General features: G+C 45.5%; 1 protein-coding gene across 1 annotated transcript; it reads left to right on the top strand.

Moving 5' to 3' along the window:
- The first annotated feature begins 1,843 nt into the window (after nucleotides 1–1,843).
- LOC144790906 (uncharacterized) lies at nucleotides 1,844–3,754 on the top strand. The gene has a single exon (XM_078665548.1). It carries the CDS (start codon nucleotides 1,844–1,846, stop codon nucleotides 3,752–3,754), a length of 1,911 nt encoding a protein of 636 aa, XP_078521674.1.
- Nucleotides 3,755–15,190: the final 11,436 nt, after the last annotated feature.

Below are 15,190 nucleotides of genomic sequence, written 5' to 3'. Positions count from 1 at the left end.
AAGATGCCAGCTGGTGGTGAACAGGGTAGCGCGAGGGCAGGGGACGCACGAGGATGGAACGGGGCCTGAGGGGGGACAAGATGCCAGCTGGTGGTGAACAGGGTAGCGCGAGGGCAGGGGACGCACGAGGATGGAACGGGGCCTGAGGGGGGACAAGATGCCAGCTGGTGGTGAACAGGGTAGCGCGAGGGCAGGGGACGCACGAGGATGGAACGGGGCCTGAGGGGGGACAAGATGCCAGCTGGTGGTGAACAGGGTAGCGCGAGGGCAGGGGACGCACGAGGATGGAACGGGGGCCTGAGGGGGGACAAGATGCCAGCTGGTGGTGAACAGGGTAGCGCGAGGGCAGGGGACGCACGAGGATGGAACGGGGCCTGAGGGGGGACAAGATGCCAGCTGGTGGTGAACAGGGTAGCGCGAGGGCAGGGGACGCACGAGGATGGAACGGGGCCTGAGGGGGGACAAGATGCCAGCTGGTGGTGAACAGGGTAGCGCGAGGGCAGGGGACGCACGAGGATGGAACGGGGGCCTGAGGGGGGACAAGATGCCAGCTGGTGGTGAACAGGGTAGCGCGAGGGCAGGGGACGCACGAGGATGGAACGGGGGCCTGAGGGGGGACAAGAGGGCATGAAGGTAAAAAACAACATAACACGCAGACTTTACACTCAGATCTGAGACCAAGTCCCTTTGGCTGCAGCTGTTACTGTGCAGCGAGCGCAGGAAAGTTGAGATCAGACACAGGTGGGAGGAAGTACTGGAGGAGTCCCTACTCTTCAACGAGTCTTCAACTTCTGGACGGGGTGATCAGACCTCAGAGTGCTTGACACCTTCCTGCTTTCATAAATGTGCTTGAAAATGCACCATTTGCCCACTCTTTTTTCCGGTGGTTCAGGCACGTTTGCTGCACTCACTCTGCGCCAGACCAGGCCTAGCCCAGCCCCCAGTCAGGCCCAGCACCCAGCCCACGCCAGGCCCAGCCACACTAGGCCCAGCCACGCAGCCCAGGCCACGGAGCCCAGGCCCAGCCACTGCCCACCACAGCACAGCCTGGCGACGGCGCACAAGAACTGACTCACACACTCTCTCACTCACTGAGAAAACGAAATGACTTAAGGGGCACTGTTGGTTTCTAAGCACTAGAAAGTGACTAATCTTTAAAAATTCATATCTCTGGTTCCCTACAGTGAATTATTTTCGTTTTGGTGTCATTTAAAAGATACAAATATTACCTATTTTTATAAATTGGTGTTGGATTTTTATTTTGTGTTGTGTCTTAATTATTTACTCAAATGGTGTTTTTAAATGCTTTACACACCTTTCTTTGAAGTGAAGCCTGTCTGCTCGCAGCCACGTTACCAAGGGTTGAGCATAGGAATAATTTTCTAAGGCCTACACTGAGTCCTATCATGTGTTAGTGGCCTTATTGCCAGTGACAGACCTACATTTGACCCTACTAATAACCCGCTTTCCAAATATTGGAAAGTGGGTTATTGGTAGGGGCAAATGTAGGTCTGCCACTGGCAATAAGGCCACTAACACATGATAGGACTCAGCATAGGAACCTCACTCACCAAAAAGGACCAGCATCTTGTTTCTATTGCTTAATGACCTCACTGACTGACTGATATGCTCTATGGAATACCAATGCGCCTGTATGCTATAGTATCCATTGCCAAGTAGGGATTTATTGATAGTATTTTGTTATTGCTTTTTACATGTTTGGCCGTGAGCCAAGATCAATGATTGCCTTTTGTCTGTTGCAATTTCAGGCAGTCGTCAAGCCTCATCGTGAATAAGTCCACCTTTCTGCGCCCAGCTGACTTGGCAGTTTGACTATTGCAAGATGGGCAAGTGGTCACAATATAAAAAAATATACAGAAAAGAGTGGGAGTTGGATCCTGAACTAAAAAAATGGATTGCTCCTGTAAGGACAGATGATAGCAAAGCAGCATGCAAGTACTGCCATGTGGAGATCCGTGCCCATTATAATGATCTGAAGCAACATGCAGCAACCACTAAACACCGCTCGCGCTGTAATGCAGCGAGCACATCTGTGGCATCCTTTGTCCAACCTATCCCTTCCATTTCTAACGATCAGAAAAGAAGAGAAATCAGATTTGCCATACAAACTGCTTGTTGTACATCCATTAATAACATTGATGGGTATGGTGACATTTTGAAAGATGAATTCCCTGCCTTCCGAATGCACCGCACAAAATGTACAGCACTAATTAATTCTCTGTTGGGCCCATATTTCAAAGAGGAATTGCTGAAAGATATTGGAACATCACCATTTTCTTTATTGATTGATGAATCGACTGACATTGAAGTGAAAAAACTACTGTGCATTTGCATTAAATATTTCAGCACAAAGCTTAACAAATTTGTAAGCACCTTCCTTGCCATGGTAGAATTAGATCAGGCCTGTTCTGAAGATATAGCAAATGCAGTCCTAAACATGCTGGAAACTTGTAACCTTGACATTAAAAATTTAATTGGCATAGGTACAGATGGGGCAAGCGTCATGTGTGGGAAGCACCACTCAACATTCACCTTGTTGCGAGATAAACAACCATCCTTGCAACTTGTGCGCTGTATTTGCCACTCCCTTGACATCATTGCTAAGAAAGCAATAAGGAGCATTCCTAGCAATATCGAATTTATGATCCGAGAAACTTACAACTGGTTTTCCCACTCACCAAAACGCCAGGCTGACTATAAGGAGTTGTATCTGACATTGGACGGAGGAATGCCCCTGAAATTAATTTCTCCTTGTGAAACACGGTGGCTAGTGATGGCAGATTGTGTAGATCGTTTACTAGAACAATATGATGCCTTAAAATTACACTTTTGCACAGCATCCTATGTGGAACACTGCTATGCAGCAAGGATGCTCCAGGAAATGTATCAAGATGAGATAAATCTACTTTACCTCACTTTCTTAAAGCCAATGCTCCAACAAATAAAGGTTGTTAACAAGATTTTTCAGCTAGAATCTGGGGATACACTCCACATCTTCCGCGATCTATATACTCTGTACTTGTCCACACTTAAAAGGATACTAAAACCAAGTGTTTTCACAGCTAATAATCAGGAGCAGTTGCAGAGCCTAGACTTACAAAGTTCTGCCATTTATCTTTCACTGGATGATGTGGATCTTGGGCTCGCTTTCCGTAACATGCTGGATAAAAGTAAACTCCCCTCTGTGTCAAAGGAAGCCATTGTGACAAGGTGCCTAGAGTTCATGAAAGTGTTGGTGTCTGAATATAAAGTTCGTCTCCCCGAGTCTCTCAGCATGCTTAGAAAGTTAGAAAGTTTGAGTCCGCAAAAAGTACTTGCAGATCCCAAACCACCTGTAACAGATTTGCCACAAGCCTTTTTCACCTGTCCATTGGAGGTCCTGGAGTCACAGTGGAGAACTATATCTTCATGCTCATTTCATAACACTTCAAACATAGAATCGTTCTGGATGGAAGTGTATAACTACACCGATGCTGCTGGCAGCCATTGTTTTCACGAGCTTGCAATGGGTGCTATAAAGATGTTGACTCTCCCGATATCCAATGCTCATGTTGAACGAGTTTTTTCGCAGATGACGCTGTTAAAAAATGATAGAAGGAACAGAATGGGCCTAAAACTGCTTTCAAGTATTCTATATATTAAGTTTGGACTGAAACGCATTGCAATAAAGTCCTCTTCATTTCTTCCACCCCCGCAATTGTTTGCACAATTTAACAGAACAATGTATGATTAAAATTCTAACAGTCAGTGCCGCCACCACCCCGGAGCTGCATGCAGCTCATGTGTGTTGTCAGGGGTTGAAAACTTTCAATGTAGATTTTTAATCTGTAATGTAAGGAATAATGAAGCCACTAAGTTTTACAGACTTTACTGCTCCCAATAAATTGTATTTTAATAAATTGCTCAGAACACTATTTTTGCCTTGCTTATTCTTTGTTTTCTACTATTGTATTCTGAGCGGTGCCTGTTTCACATGACAAAGTCACAGTAAGGACTGGTCTTAAAATTGAGTAGCATTAAGGCAGGTGCCCAGTTAACACCCTCCCACCATCTGTATATTGAATACAATGTATATTTGTCCTTAAAATTGTTTGTGATGATAATTTGTGCATCATTTCAGAGTTCCTAATTTGGGCTGGTTTTTGGGCTGGAACTGGTCTGATTGGGCTTATTTTGGGCTTGTTTTTGAGCAGCTTTGGGCTTGGGCCGGGTCTAAAAATCTGGCAACACTGTGCAGGACTCCCTTCCTCCTCGCCTGTGCTGCCGGGCTCTATTCTGCCTTGTACCCGTGTTCCCATGTTGCTCTCTCCCTCCTGGACTCCCCCTTTGCGCTCTGTTTACCTCTCGGGGCTCTGCCACGCACTTTGCCCCCTGAGCCCTCCTGGGCTCTACAGAAATGCGGCCATCACGGTGGAGTCCCCCATTGGGGACTCGGAACTTGCAATTGCCCCTGTGAGCCTCGGGGCTCCAAATCACCAAATGCCGCCTTGAGATAGGGGAGCGGCCCGCTGTCTGCTGGGGCCGCTCTACCCTCACACTGCGAGGCCCCCACCCGGGTCGCTGTACTCACCGGTACTTGGCGCGGGATTGCAGCTTCATAATGCGAGCGGAGAGCAAAAGCGGGACGAATCAATAAAAAAAACTGTCATATTTTCCAACATTTCTAGTGGGAATACCCACAGTGGAAATGCATCCCCATCGAGGCTTACGCCGCTAATTTGTCTAATTGCTTGTTTAGTTGTTGTTCCCCATCGGCGCTGGAGCGGCTCCGTCATGCTCTCCCTCCCACAGCTCTTCCCCATCGGCGCAGGAGCGGCTCCGTCCTCTTAGTTCCCGTCCTCTAGCAGCCCTGGTCTTCTCGAACCCCCCTTGTCTTTACAGGTAGGCTCCCTCACAGCTGCTGTCCTGGCCCTTAAAGCTCCCTTCGCCTAGCAGCACGGGCCTTCCCAGAACACTCGGCATTCTTGGCTTCTGTCTCACAGCAGTCCAGAGCTTCTGGCCCCTCAAGCTCCCGTCCACTAGCAGCATCTCCCCCTTCAACTCCCGTCCCCTAGCAGTCCCAGCCTTCTGAGATCTGGTCCCCTAGCAGCCTCGGTCCCTTCAGCTCTGGTCCCCTAGCAGCCTCGGCCGCGTCAGCTCCCGTCCCATAGCAGCTCTGTTCTCCTAGCAGTCCCAGCCATCTTCAGCTCTGAGTGATCTGTGCTGGTGGGATCGGGTCGGATGCTTTGCACCCCTCCAGCGCTGCCCCCGAGGAATATGCGAACTATGCGGAGACGACCCGCACGATCATGATTTTAAAGGCCACGTTTAACATGTCTGGACTTTGTTTCAATAACTCGTAACAGCGTTTTATCGTCCATTTGAAAAACCGGATTATAAAACCTGCCGGCGGAGTATTCTAGTAAAAATAAGTTCAGTTATAGGAGTTAAGACCGCAGTTAGGACATCGTTACAATAACATTCATTTTCCTTTACCAAGCAGAACCCAAGAGTGGCCCAATTCATTTGAATTCATTTTGCTATATGGAGCAGCTACCGTCCCCAGCACTGACCTCTTATCCCCGAGCCACCACCCTTCCTCCAGATGCCACTGGCACAACTCCAGCCGCTCCGCCCGCATCATGACATTCCCAGCTGGCGCCTATCAGCTAAAATTCACCACAGATTGAGATGGCGCCCACAAGGAAATCACGAGGCGCGCCTCATAGGCCTTCAGTAGGAAGAGGCGCTTTTCTTTTATTAGGGAAAATAATGGAGTTTGACGATGGTAGCAAAATATAAACAGACAATCTTACCTAAAACTTTAATCTTAGTCATTTAAAATGTTTTAGCTTTTGGCCAGATGTTACACAACGTACTGTTCACATTCAACCTTCCCTAGACAATGTACTTTGCATTGTCCACAATGAAAAAACCTTTTCGGTGCTTGAAATGATTTTTTTTCCACTAATGCAATTGTGCCCCTTTTAAGGAGTGACGTGAAGGGTTGTGTGTGCATGTGTGTGGAGAGGGATGCATGTGTGTGTGTGTGTGTGAGGAGGGATGCATGGTGTCCCCGGCAAGCTGGCATGTGTTTGCACTCTGTCCCACCCCCCCGCTCTTCCTCCGGTGACCGAGCTCATGAGGGGCTCTGTGTATCCCCCCCCCCCCCTCTGTGCGCCCCCTCATCAGACACGAGCGGTGCCCATCAGCCCCTGCACCCATCCTCCCCGGCTGATGTCTTTCCCCCTGCTGGTGTCTCCGGCCCTGGAGCTGCCCCCGGCCCTGAGGTAAGAGTTTGTTGGGGGGTACGGGGGTGGCATCAGTCAGTGATGTTGACCGGGGGAGCGTAGGCTGCAGGGAGTGACGTGAAGGGTTGTGTGTGCATGGTCTCATATGTTCCCCTTTGTCTGCCTCCCCTGGTAGTATTTCTTCGGCCTCCCCTGGTAGTATTTTAATATGTACAATGGCAGGCTGGTAAAAATACACCAGAGTGTAAGAACAGCGAGACAATCTGCAGTAGTGTGGTGGAGAGTGAAACAGAGAGACAGGAGAACATACAGGCGTGCCTAGACAGCCCACTACTACCGTCGCACAAGCCGCATCATCTCTTCTAAACAAGACGCCCCTTCTGCGCTAATCCAGTTGTGCAGTTATATCCAAATAGACAACGTGCAACCGGTAACCCCCGCCCCCTTCAGAAGTACGAGACTGCAGGCGTTGGGTGATAAAGTGCTCCCTCTGATAGTGGTGTCCAACTGGAGTCCAGGATGTCACGCTTTCGGGAAAACGCACCATCCAATTAGTTACCCTAAAAATGTGGAATCCATGCACCCGGACATCACGTGACCGGCGGCAACGCAGTCTCACTAAGCAGTAAGCTTTTTAGGTCGAAGTCATCCGGTTTGTTAATGACATCTTGGGACTTTCAGGAAGCGTCCGTGGGAATGCAATCTGCCAGTTGCTGGCCACTGGTAACTCACATTTTCCAGATTTCTGTTGGCTGAATATTTGTTTTAGGTTGTCCAGGTTCACCTCGTCCCTCCCAAGGAAAAAGCCTTTTCACACCAACTCTCCTTGAGATCTTGTACGAGTGCTCCTTTCTGTAAATAGGCCTTTAATCTGGTTCCTATATGGTCACATTTGCTGCGCATTCAAAGACAGAGTCCAAATGCCGGGTTCCATCTTCCAAGCAGCTTGGTGTTCCTTCACAAACTTCAAAATGAGGATTTATGTGAATATTTTACTGGGTGTAAAGTTCGCAGCTCTCATTTAAATTAACTGTGCAAGCATTTCAGTATCTATAAAACAAATAATGCATGCACATTTTTGGTTAATTCAAATGTGTGTTGAAAACCTACATCAATATGATTAGGGTCACTGGAATTATGAGACTGGCCATTTTCAGATAAATATAGCTTAGCAGCATTTGCCACAATCACAGCTGCATAATCAAAACAATATAGTTTGCAGCTCAAAAAAGGTGAGTGTGCGAGTGAGTGTGCAGAGTGAGTGTGCAGAGTGAGTGTGCAGAGTGTGCGCGCAGAGTGTGCGCGCAGAGTGTGCGCGCAGAGTGTGCCCGCAGAGTGAGTGTGCGCGCAGAGTGAGTGTGCGCGCAGAGTAGAGTGCGCGCAGAGTGCGCGCGCGCAGAGTAGTGTGCGCGCAGAGTAGTGTGAGCGCAGAGTAGTGTGCGCGCAGAGTAGTGAGTAGAGAGTGCAGAGTAGAGAGTGCAGAGTAGTGAGTGCAGAGTGCAGAGTAGTGAGTGCAGAGTGCAGAGTAGTGAGTGCAGAGTGCAGAGTAGTGAGTGCAGAGTGCAGAGTGAGTGTGCAGAGCAGTGAGTGCAGGTGCAGAGTGGTGTGTATTGGCAATGTAAATGACAATGCCATTTATTTATGATTTAAAGAAAAAAAAAAAATGTCATGAGCAATGCCAATAGCTCTACTTTTAATGATGCCGAGACCATTGCATTGTAAATGCTTGTTTCATATTGTGAATGGGGGTTTAGTCTGTCTCCCTGGTCTTTAAATATACTCTTCCCCTTAGACCCTCTACCAATCATTTATTACGTGCTTCATAATGCAGCCAACGGGACCTCCGAATCTTAGTCGGGTGGTCCTGCTTCTGCACGTCCGCCCGACATTGTAATCAGGCCCTTAGTTTTCAATAGTCTTTGACTGTGGTCCTTGTGGATGTGTGCAGTTCTTAATTCTAAAACTATTGTAATGGTTTGATGGGTTGTTAGTTAGGTTAGTGTGTGTACGTTAGCATAGTTTTTATGTTTTTGTTAGTTGGCATTGGGAAATAGAGCTGGCTAGTAACCTGAAAATGGTAGACCTTGGTGTGCAGTGTTTTCTGAATGTGCATGTTCGGTATATAGAAAATTTTGTTTTAATTATTTTACTATATATTTTTTTTATATATCTTTGATGTTGATATTTAGGGTGTCTTTCATTTGTTTTAGTATGTTGTCAATATATTTATTTTCAATATTTTTCATGTTGATATTGTTTGTTTTACTGAAATTTTAGCGACAATATTCATGTTGTCGATATTTTTATGTTTTACAAGGTTTTTTATTATGTTGAGTTTAGGTCTTTTCATATTTTTAATAAGGTTTTAGTAGGATTATGTTTTTTAACTGACATTTCATAATACAGCTAGCATAACCATTGGAATATAATGTGATATGCTACTCATTCTTCTATTTCACCACTGTGGAATTATACACAGTGTACAGTTTTGCACTGGCCAAATGAAACCAGATGTGCAGATGAACACTTTTTATCTCCTTTTTTCCGCAATTAAGAAAACATTTTCTGATTGAAAATCCCCTGTTCTCTAAAAGTTCACCAAATTTGGAGGCGAACCATTCCCTTTTCTGCCCTAGATGGGAAGTTGCTCAAGCCCTTTGCCACAGAACACCTCAGACGATTTCAAAAGTATGAAAAGGCCATGTCACAGTCTGTGAATGACAACACATTTACACGTTTGTGAGTGTGTACAAACTTAGAAAGCAAAACACACCCTGGTCTCCACTTACCAGTTGTATTTTATACTAATTTCAGAAGCAGGCCGTTCCATATACATATTGTTGATGCGTGCAGCAACCAGGTGCCTTGAAAATGTGTTAGGTCCTTGATAAAATGAGACGAAGAAACTGACACTTGTTCACTGGAATGTGCAACTTTTATATGGTCATAAATATGCATGGAATAACGCTGTGCAGCTTTTTCCTGATATTCATGGGCACAGTTTGTTGCTGCACCATTGCTAACTAATGTAGTAATTCAGAAGTAGCCACAATATTGTAGAGGGGCAGAATTATTTTCTTTGTGTTATAACAGTGTCCATCTTACTAAGAGAACTTCAACATAGCTGAAAATCATTATACTGGAGAGCTTTTGTGATCTTTCTGTACATGAAAGAGTATTCCATGGGTTTGATATGTCTTCGTATATATATATAGGTCCCAAAACCGTCCAATACATGAACAGACTCTTCTAAATGTTATAATTCACTGCAAATGCATCACAGCAGTGAAACACAATGTGCAACTGTTGCTTCTGTTTCCCAGCAATGGTCACTGTTTATTCACAGCCATTGTTCTAATATTATTTCTATTGAATAGATTTGCAGTACCTATATACAACATGAACCTGTGCATGGGTAACATCGAATAATGGAATGCTTTTCACCTTTGTGTTCTGAGTAACTTCATGAGTAACTTAGGCTTTATTCTCAGTCCCTGACTGATGTCCGCCAGAACCCTACAGCGAAAAATATCACAGCAATTCAAAGTTGCCCATCTATATTTCCACCTGCAGTTAGTGGTGTCTTTGAAGCCTTTAATCTTACCAGACTGGTGCCTGATGTTATTCATAAAATTCAGCACGTGGGATATTGGCCACACTCAGTGCTTGATTTGTAAAAGAATGAGAGCCAATGTCCAAAGCTCTGCTCAGAAGCTTGCAGAGGCACCAATGAACTGAATACTAAAGTTGCAGTGTCTGAAATCACCTCATGTTTCTTCAATCCACTTCCAGACACTCTCTACCCCCTTCGTCTCACTTTTGCAGGTTTCTGCTGTCTTCCTTTGAGATGGTTTTACGGTCTTTCTTTTTCTTCATCTTTCCACTTTTGTTTTCCCTCTATTGTACTCTGTAAATGCCTGAGGAGTAACAATTTGTGCCCGTCTCCGACAATAAGTGCCGGTGGTCCCCATAGTCAACCTATAGCTAAAATTAAGCACAGGATAGTAACCAGCATATTACTGATTAGTGCTCCTGACAGCAGATGAAGGGAGTCAGGGGTTTACACATAAGTATGATAATTATGTAGATTCCCAGCTTAGGGAGGTCTGAAGAAAACAGCAGAAATGTTCCTGGGGGAACACAACTCATACGCTGATCCCTAATTGCAGCAAACAAAGTGATGAGAAAATTGATGTGGCAGCTCAAAGCATTTTTAAAATTTGGGAAGATATGGAGTAGGTGAAGGAGTGGCCATGAGGCAGAATGCAAAGTTGATGACATTGAGGGCATTGCTTTTGTGCAAGGTCAGAATTTGAGCTGAAGAGGCAGGCCTCTCAGCTCGATGACTTGCAGGATCGCTTGCAGAGGGATAATTTTCTGCCTCATGACAACTTGGAAAGGCTCAATGAAGAGATTACTGGTGGAATGAGTTTCAAAATGATCCAGCGTCCAATGTCCTTACAAGCACCAAAGTGTCTTGTGAACAGATAATGCCAGTGCAAGTGCAAGAGCATGTCCATGGATCGTTGTCTTGCCATACAATTCAAAGGAAGGTGATTTTGGTATACATAAATTACTGCAATGTGACACAGGAATTATGTAGTCCCTTCAACGGGGCAGCTGTGTGAATAAATTCACCTACTAAGTTAAGAAAAGACAAGATCAAAAGGCTAATTTTATAACCCTGAATTTGATTTACATTTGTGGGAATGATGGGTGTACAGAGAATAAGGAACTGATGTATTATGAGCAGGCACTGATACACCTTGGAGGTACGTGGTGCAGCTCGAATCTGGCTGCCTGTAGACCTGCTTGGACCTTTCCATTTCATTTCAGACAGACACTGGGTCCAGAGTGGTGTTTCAGGGCTCCCTGCATGTGCTGGTGTCCCCAAGACAACACCTGTGGCAGAGTGAGTGCAGAATATGGGATCTAAGCACTGGCAGCAGCAACCTGGGGCATAACTCCAAGATCTATTTCTATTCCACAGCACTCCAAGAACACTAGGAGACCAGCTTGAGGGCATTTGAAGACAAATGGCCTGATTAGGATTGAGGTGAGACTGCCACCGACAACCCATCGGTGGCGGTCTCACCGCCATCCAAAGCAACGTCCCCGACTGCTACATTAGAATGGAGGGCGGTGTGTTGGCGGTCGGAAGAGACTGACCACAACAAATCTGATGGGCTCCTTGAGCCCACCGGCACGTTGGAGGAAATTGCATTCCCTGCAATTGTGGCGGTGCCTGCCAGGCACCGCCGTAGGGATGCCTACCAGGCCCTCCCTCTCCCCTGCAACCCAGACATGGGATCTGGGGGCACTTATGGTGCCCCCCTACATATCCCTGCATGATGTGGCAGGCATTGCATAGTGCCTGCCACGTAGTGCAGGGATATGTGCAGAGTCCCCTTTTTGTCTTGCGGCATGTACTGCAGCCAGCAGCACACAGCGCAACATAAAATATAGGCATTGCGACCGCCGTGGTGGTGGTCGCATTGCTTATGTCGGGACCGCCAACAGATTGTCAGGCAGTGCCATTTCCGATACGGTACATCCGCCCGCCATCGTAATCAGCTCCTAAGTAATGATCAAACTCAGGGTCCTGCTGCACTTCAGTTACTTGCAAAATCCAGTAGTCCGGTAGGGCAGTCCCTGGTATATGTATGACTCAATTTGTATTCCTGGTCAGGGGGAGTAGCATGTGGGTGTAGTGACTTTCAACTGTACCTACGCTGATATCTTAAATAACATCTGAAGCAACAGATATGCAGGTCCAGATACACCCATGTAGAATGTATTTACTGTTCATTTGTTCAAGAACCTTCATCTTCTTTATGCCAAAATGGGAATGATGCAAAGATTAAGTCACTTGTCCCTTTCATCTACCAATAGATTTTACCATCTAAACAGCTAGACATGGGCACAAGTATCTATAGAGTTGACCTTTGTCAAACCCAACTTTCATCATTTTACGGACGGCAAAGATTATAGAAATGTACTCCACCTCGTAGAGAGATACAGTTTAACGTAATCAATGCCCTCCTTCATTTATTAAAATCGAGAGAATCACCATGAAGTCCACTATGTTTATTATTTTACATTGTTCGTCCTTGTCTCACATTTGAGCTTTAGGTATCCCTTCGGCCAGTGACCTCATTGAGGATTTGCCTCACCCAATGGTTATTTAAACCTGGTATCCCTGTTGCTTATTTCCTAGACTTACCCTATGGCTCGATACCTTGAAAGCTGAACTAGCATTAAGAAAAAAGCAATTACATCAGTGTCCAGATAGGTTAAAACCTAACTAAAAAGGAAATTAAACCAATGTGTGTCTTACCACCCCCCCAGAATCACTGAGCATACCAGACAGCACAAGTTGTCTGGTTGAAATAGTCCTATTGCTAGCTTACCAAGGGGCATATTACCAACAACTAGCGATAATTATCGCTATGTTGGTTTTAGCGGCGATATTTTTATCGCCGAGCTGCGGTGATTTTTATCGCTTAGGAGCCTTGATATTATCAAGGTTTATCTCCTAAGCGATACAAATCGGCCGAAATGCATGAATATCGCTGAAAAGTCAGCATTATTCATGCATTACCGAGCTAATGCTCTTAGCCATGTTATCCACCTACCATTGGATAACATGGCTAAGAACTGCTCAGGGGCAGGTGTTAGCTTTTGGAGATATTCGTGCTCAGCGCGAATATCTCCAAAAGTTGGTAATAGGAGATAGCGATGTTAGCGACTGTTTCCAGTCGCTAACATCTTGGCACGCCCACTTTGCATGTCTTAGTGATAAATATCACTGACATGCAAAGCGGGGCCCAAGATGGTCGCTATCTCCTACTAGCTGTCGCTATCTGGTGTTAGTGACAGCTAGGTAATAGGGAGATAATTTTATCTCTGCTTTCTTGGCTTTTACAGCCAAAAAAGCGGAGATAAACCCCCTTGATAATATGCCCCCAAGTTTTTACAATGGGTATAAAATCCACCCATTGTTTAACATTGATTGGCTTTATTGTCACTCTCATTTGCTTGCTTCTCATTCGATGGTTGCCTTGTCTATCTTGTGTTTGGCCCTCCCATGAAGCATAGCCTCTTTACTTGTGTGTTTCCATGCGCACTTTCACAGACCTACATTTTTCTTTTTGATTATGCACCCAATGAGAGTCCATGTGTTTTCCAGCTGTCTTCTCGAGTGCTTCTCTTTCTCTCTTTTGCTTTATGTTTCTCTCAGTGGTTGGCTTATCTCTACCACCACCCTGCTCTAGTTACTTTGTGCTTAAGCAAATCCACCAGTGCATGTATTTTCCAACTGTCCCCTTGTGTGCTTCTCTTCCCCTTCTCCTGCCACCCCCCGTACTGCTCTCTCTTCCAATATGCTTCTCCCAACCCACCCCTTATATCTCCATGTTGCACTTTCCCTCATGTACGCGGAAAATATAGAAAGAAAAAAAAAATTGTTGCGCGCGCTGCATCACATTTGCCGATGCAGCGCGGGTAACGAAATTCGTTTTTTTTTTTAACGGTACTTACCTGACATCGTCCATATCCCGCATTTTACAACCCCCCACCCTGCTCCTCCTCTGCCAGACGTCACCGCCCTGTGTAACGCCCTGCACGAGCCGTGGCTGGCATGCGCCAATACGTCTTTGTTCTCCTTGGACAATTCCTCCAAGTTTGACCCAGGAAATTTGTCCCAGGAAAAGTGACCTATATTATGGGATGATGTGTGAAGATTGGTGCTAAGACGCTGAATTTTAAGTATTATTCTCCCATTCCATTGGCGGTGTATAGAGATTACTTGTAATCAAGCAGTAATATTGCAACCCAGAATTACTGGTACCTTGGAATTACCAACTAAGAAGTGTGATAGGGGCCTCTCTCCAGCCTTTAATATCACTAATGCCCTTCTTGTGGTGAAGCCGCCCTGGACTCGGTACATGCCCAAGAGCTGTATGGGATTTTAAGGAGCAGCCCTGTTCCTCATTTCGTGAATATCTTGACACCTGCAAGAAGCTTCCGGTAGTCAGCGGTTTGTGGGCCCCATGCCACAACATCAGATGACAACACGCGTCAGCGCCGAGCCGCCTCCAAAGTGTCAAGCGAGTTATTAATTAGGAAGGAAGCTTTCTCAGCTCTCCATGTCGCTGTATGTTCGCCTGCGCAAGGTAGGCAAGGTAAGGTGATTAGTGGGAAGCTGCAGGGATTTTCCTGATGGAGGCAGAGCCAGCGGCAAGCAAAATGAGGGCAGGTGACAGCAGTTCTCTCTGCTCAGGAGGGCCTGCCTGAATGCAGACCTACAGCCCATCAATTAAATGTTCATTAAGAATAATTAGTTAACTGTCAGAGGTATAGGAGTGTGGTAATCGCTGAAGGGAAGTGTCAGGTTCCTGGTTTAACCCTTCATACCTAATTTCCTTCATGGCATGAACGAGGAGATAGCACTACTTATTATTGCAGTGACGAGGGGGACAGGTGATGAGAAGACATAACTGCACAATGGCAGCTACATCCTTGTTCTTTATCTAAAAGAAAGCATTGAAACAAGACAGGCATTGGTCAAGTCAATAGGCCTGTCTTAAATTTTGACTGCTGGCTGTAAAATTTTTTTAAGAAAACGCTGCTGCAGTGAAAAAATGCAAAAGACACACAGATGATGTATGAAATGCAAAGCAAATCAGTTTCAGTTTTTAACGTCTTTATTTCGAGTTTTCTTCATAAAAGACATACAGAAATACATACATAATGATACTAACCATATAACAAAATCATGAAACAAAATCATGAAAATTATTAAACGGACAAAAAGAGATTTGTTTAAAAAACTCAATTAAATATGCATAGAAAGACGTCGATAAAAGCATTTTAAAAACATTTGAGTATAAAAAAAAGACAAATCATCAGTACTGCCCAAGATGTAGTAAGCTAACAGA

The sequence above is a fragment of the Lissotriton helveticus genome, chromosome 11 (genome assembly GCF_964261635.1).
Source record: "Lissotriton helveticus chromosome 11, aLisHel1.1, whole genome shotgun sequence".
Taxonomy (NCBI): domain Eukaryota; kingdom Metazoa; phylum Chordata; class Amphibia; order Caudata; family Salamandridae; genus Lissotriton; species Lissotriton helveticus.
This window is presented reverse-complemented; position numbering and strand designations above follow the sequence as displayed.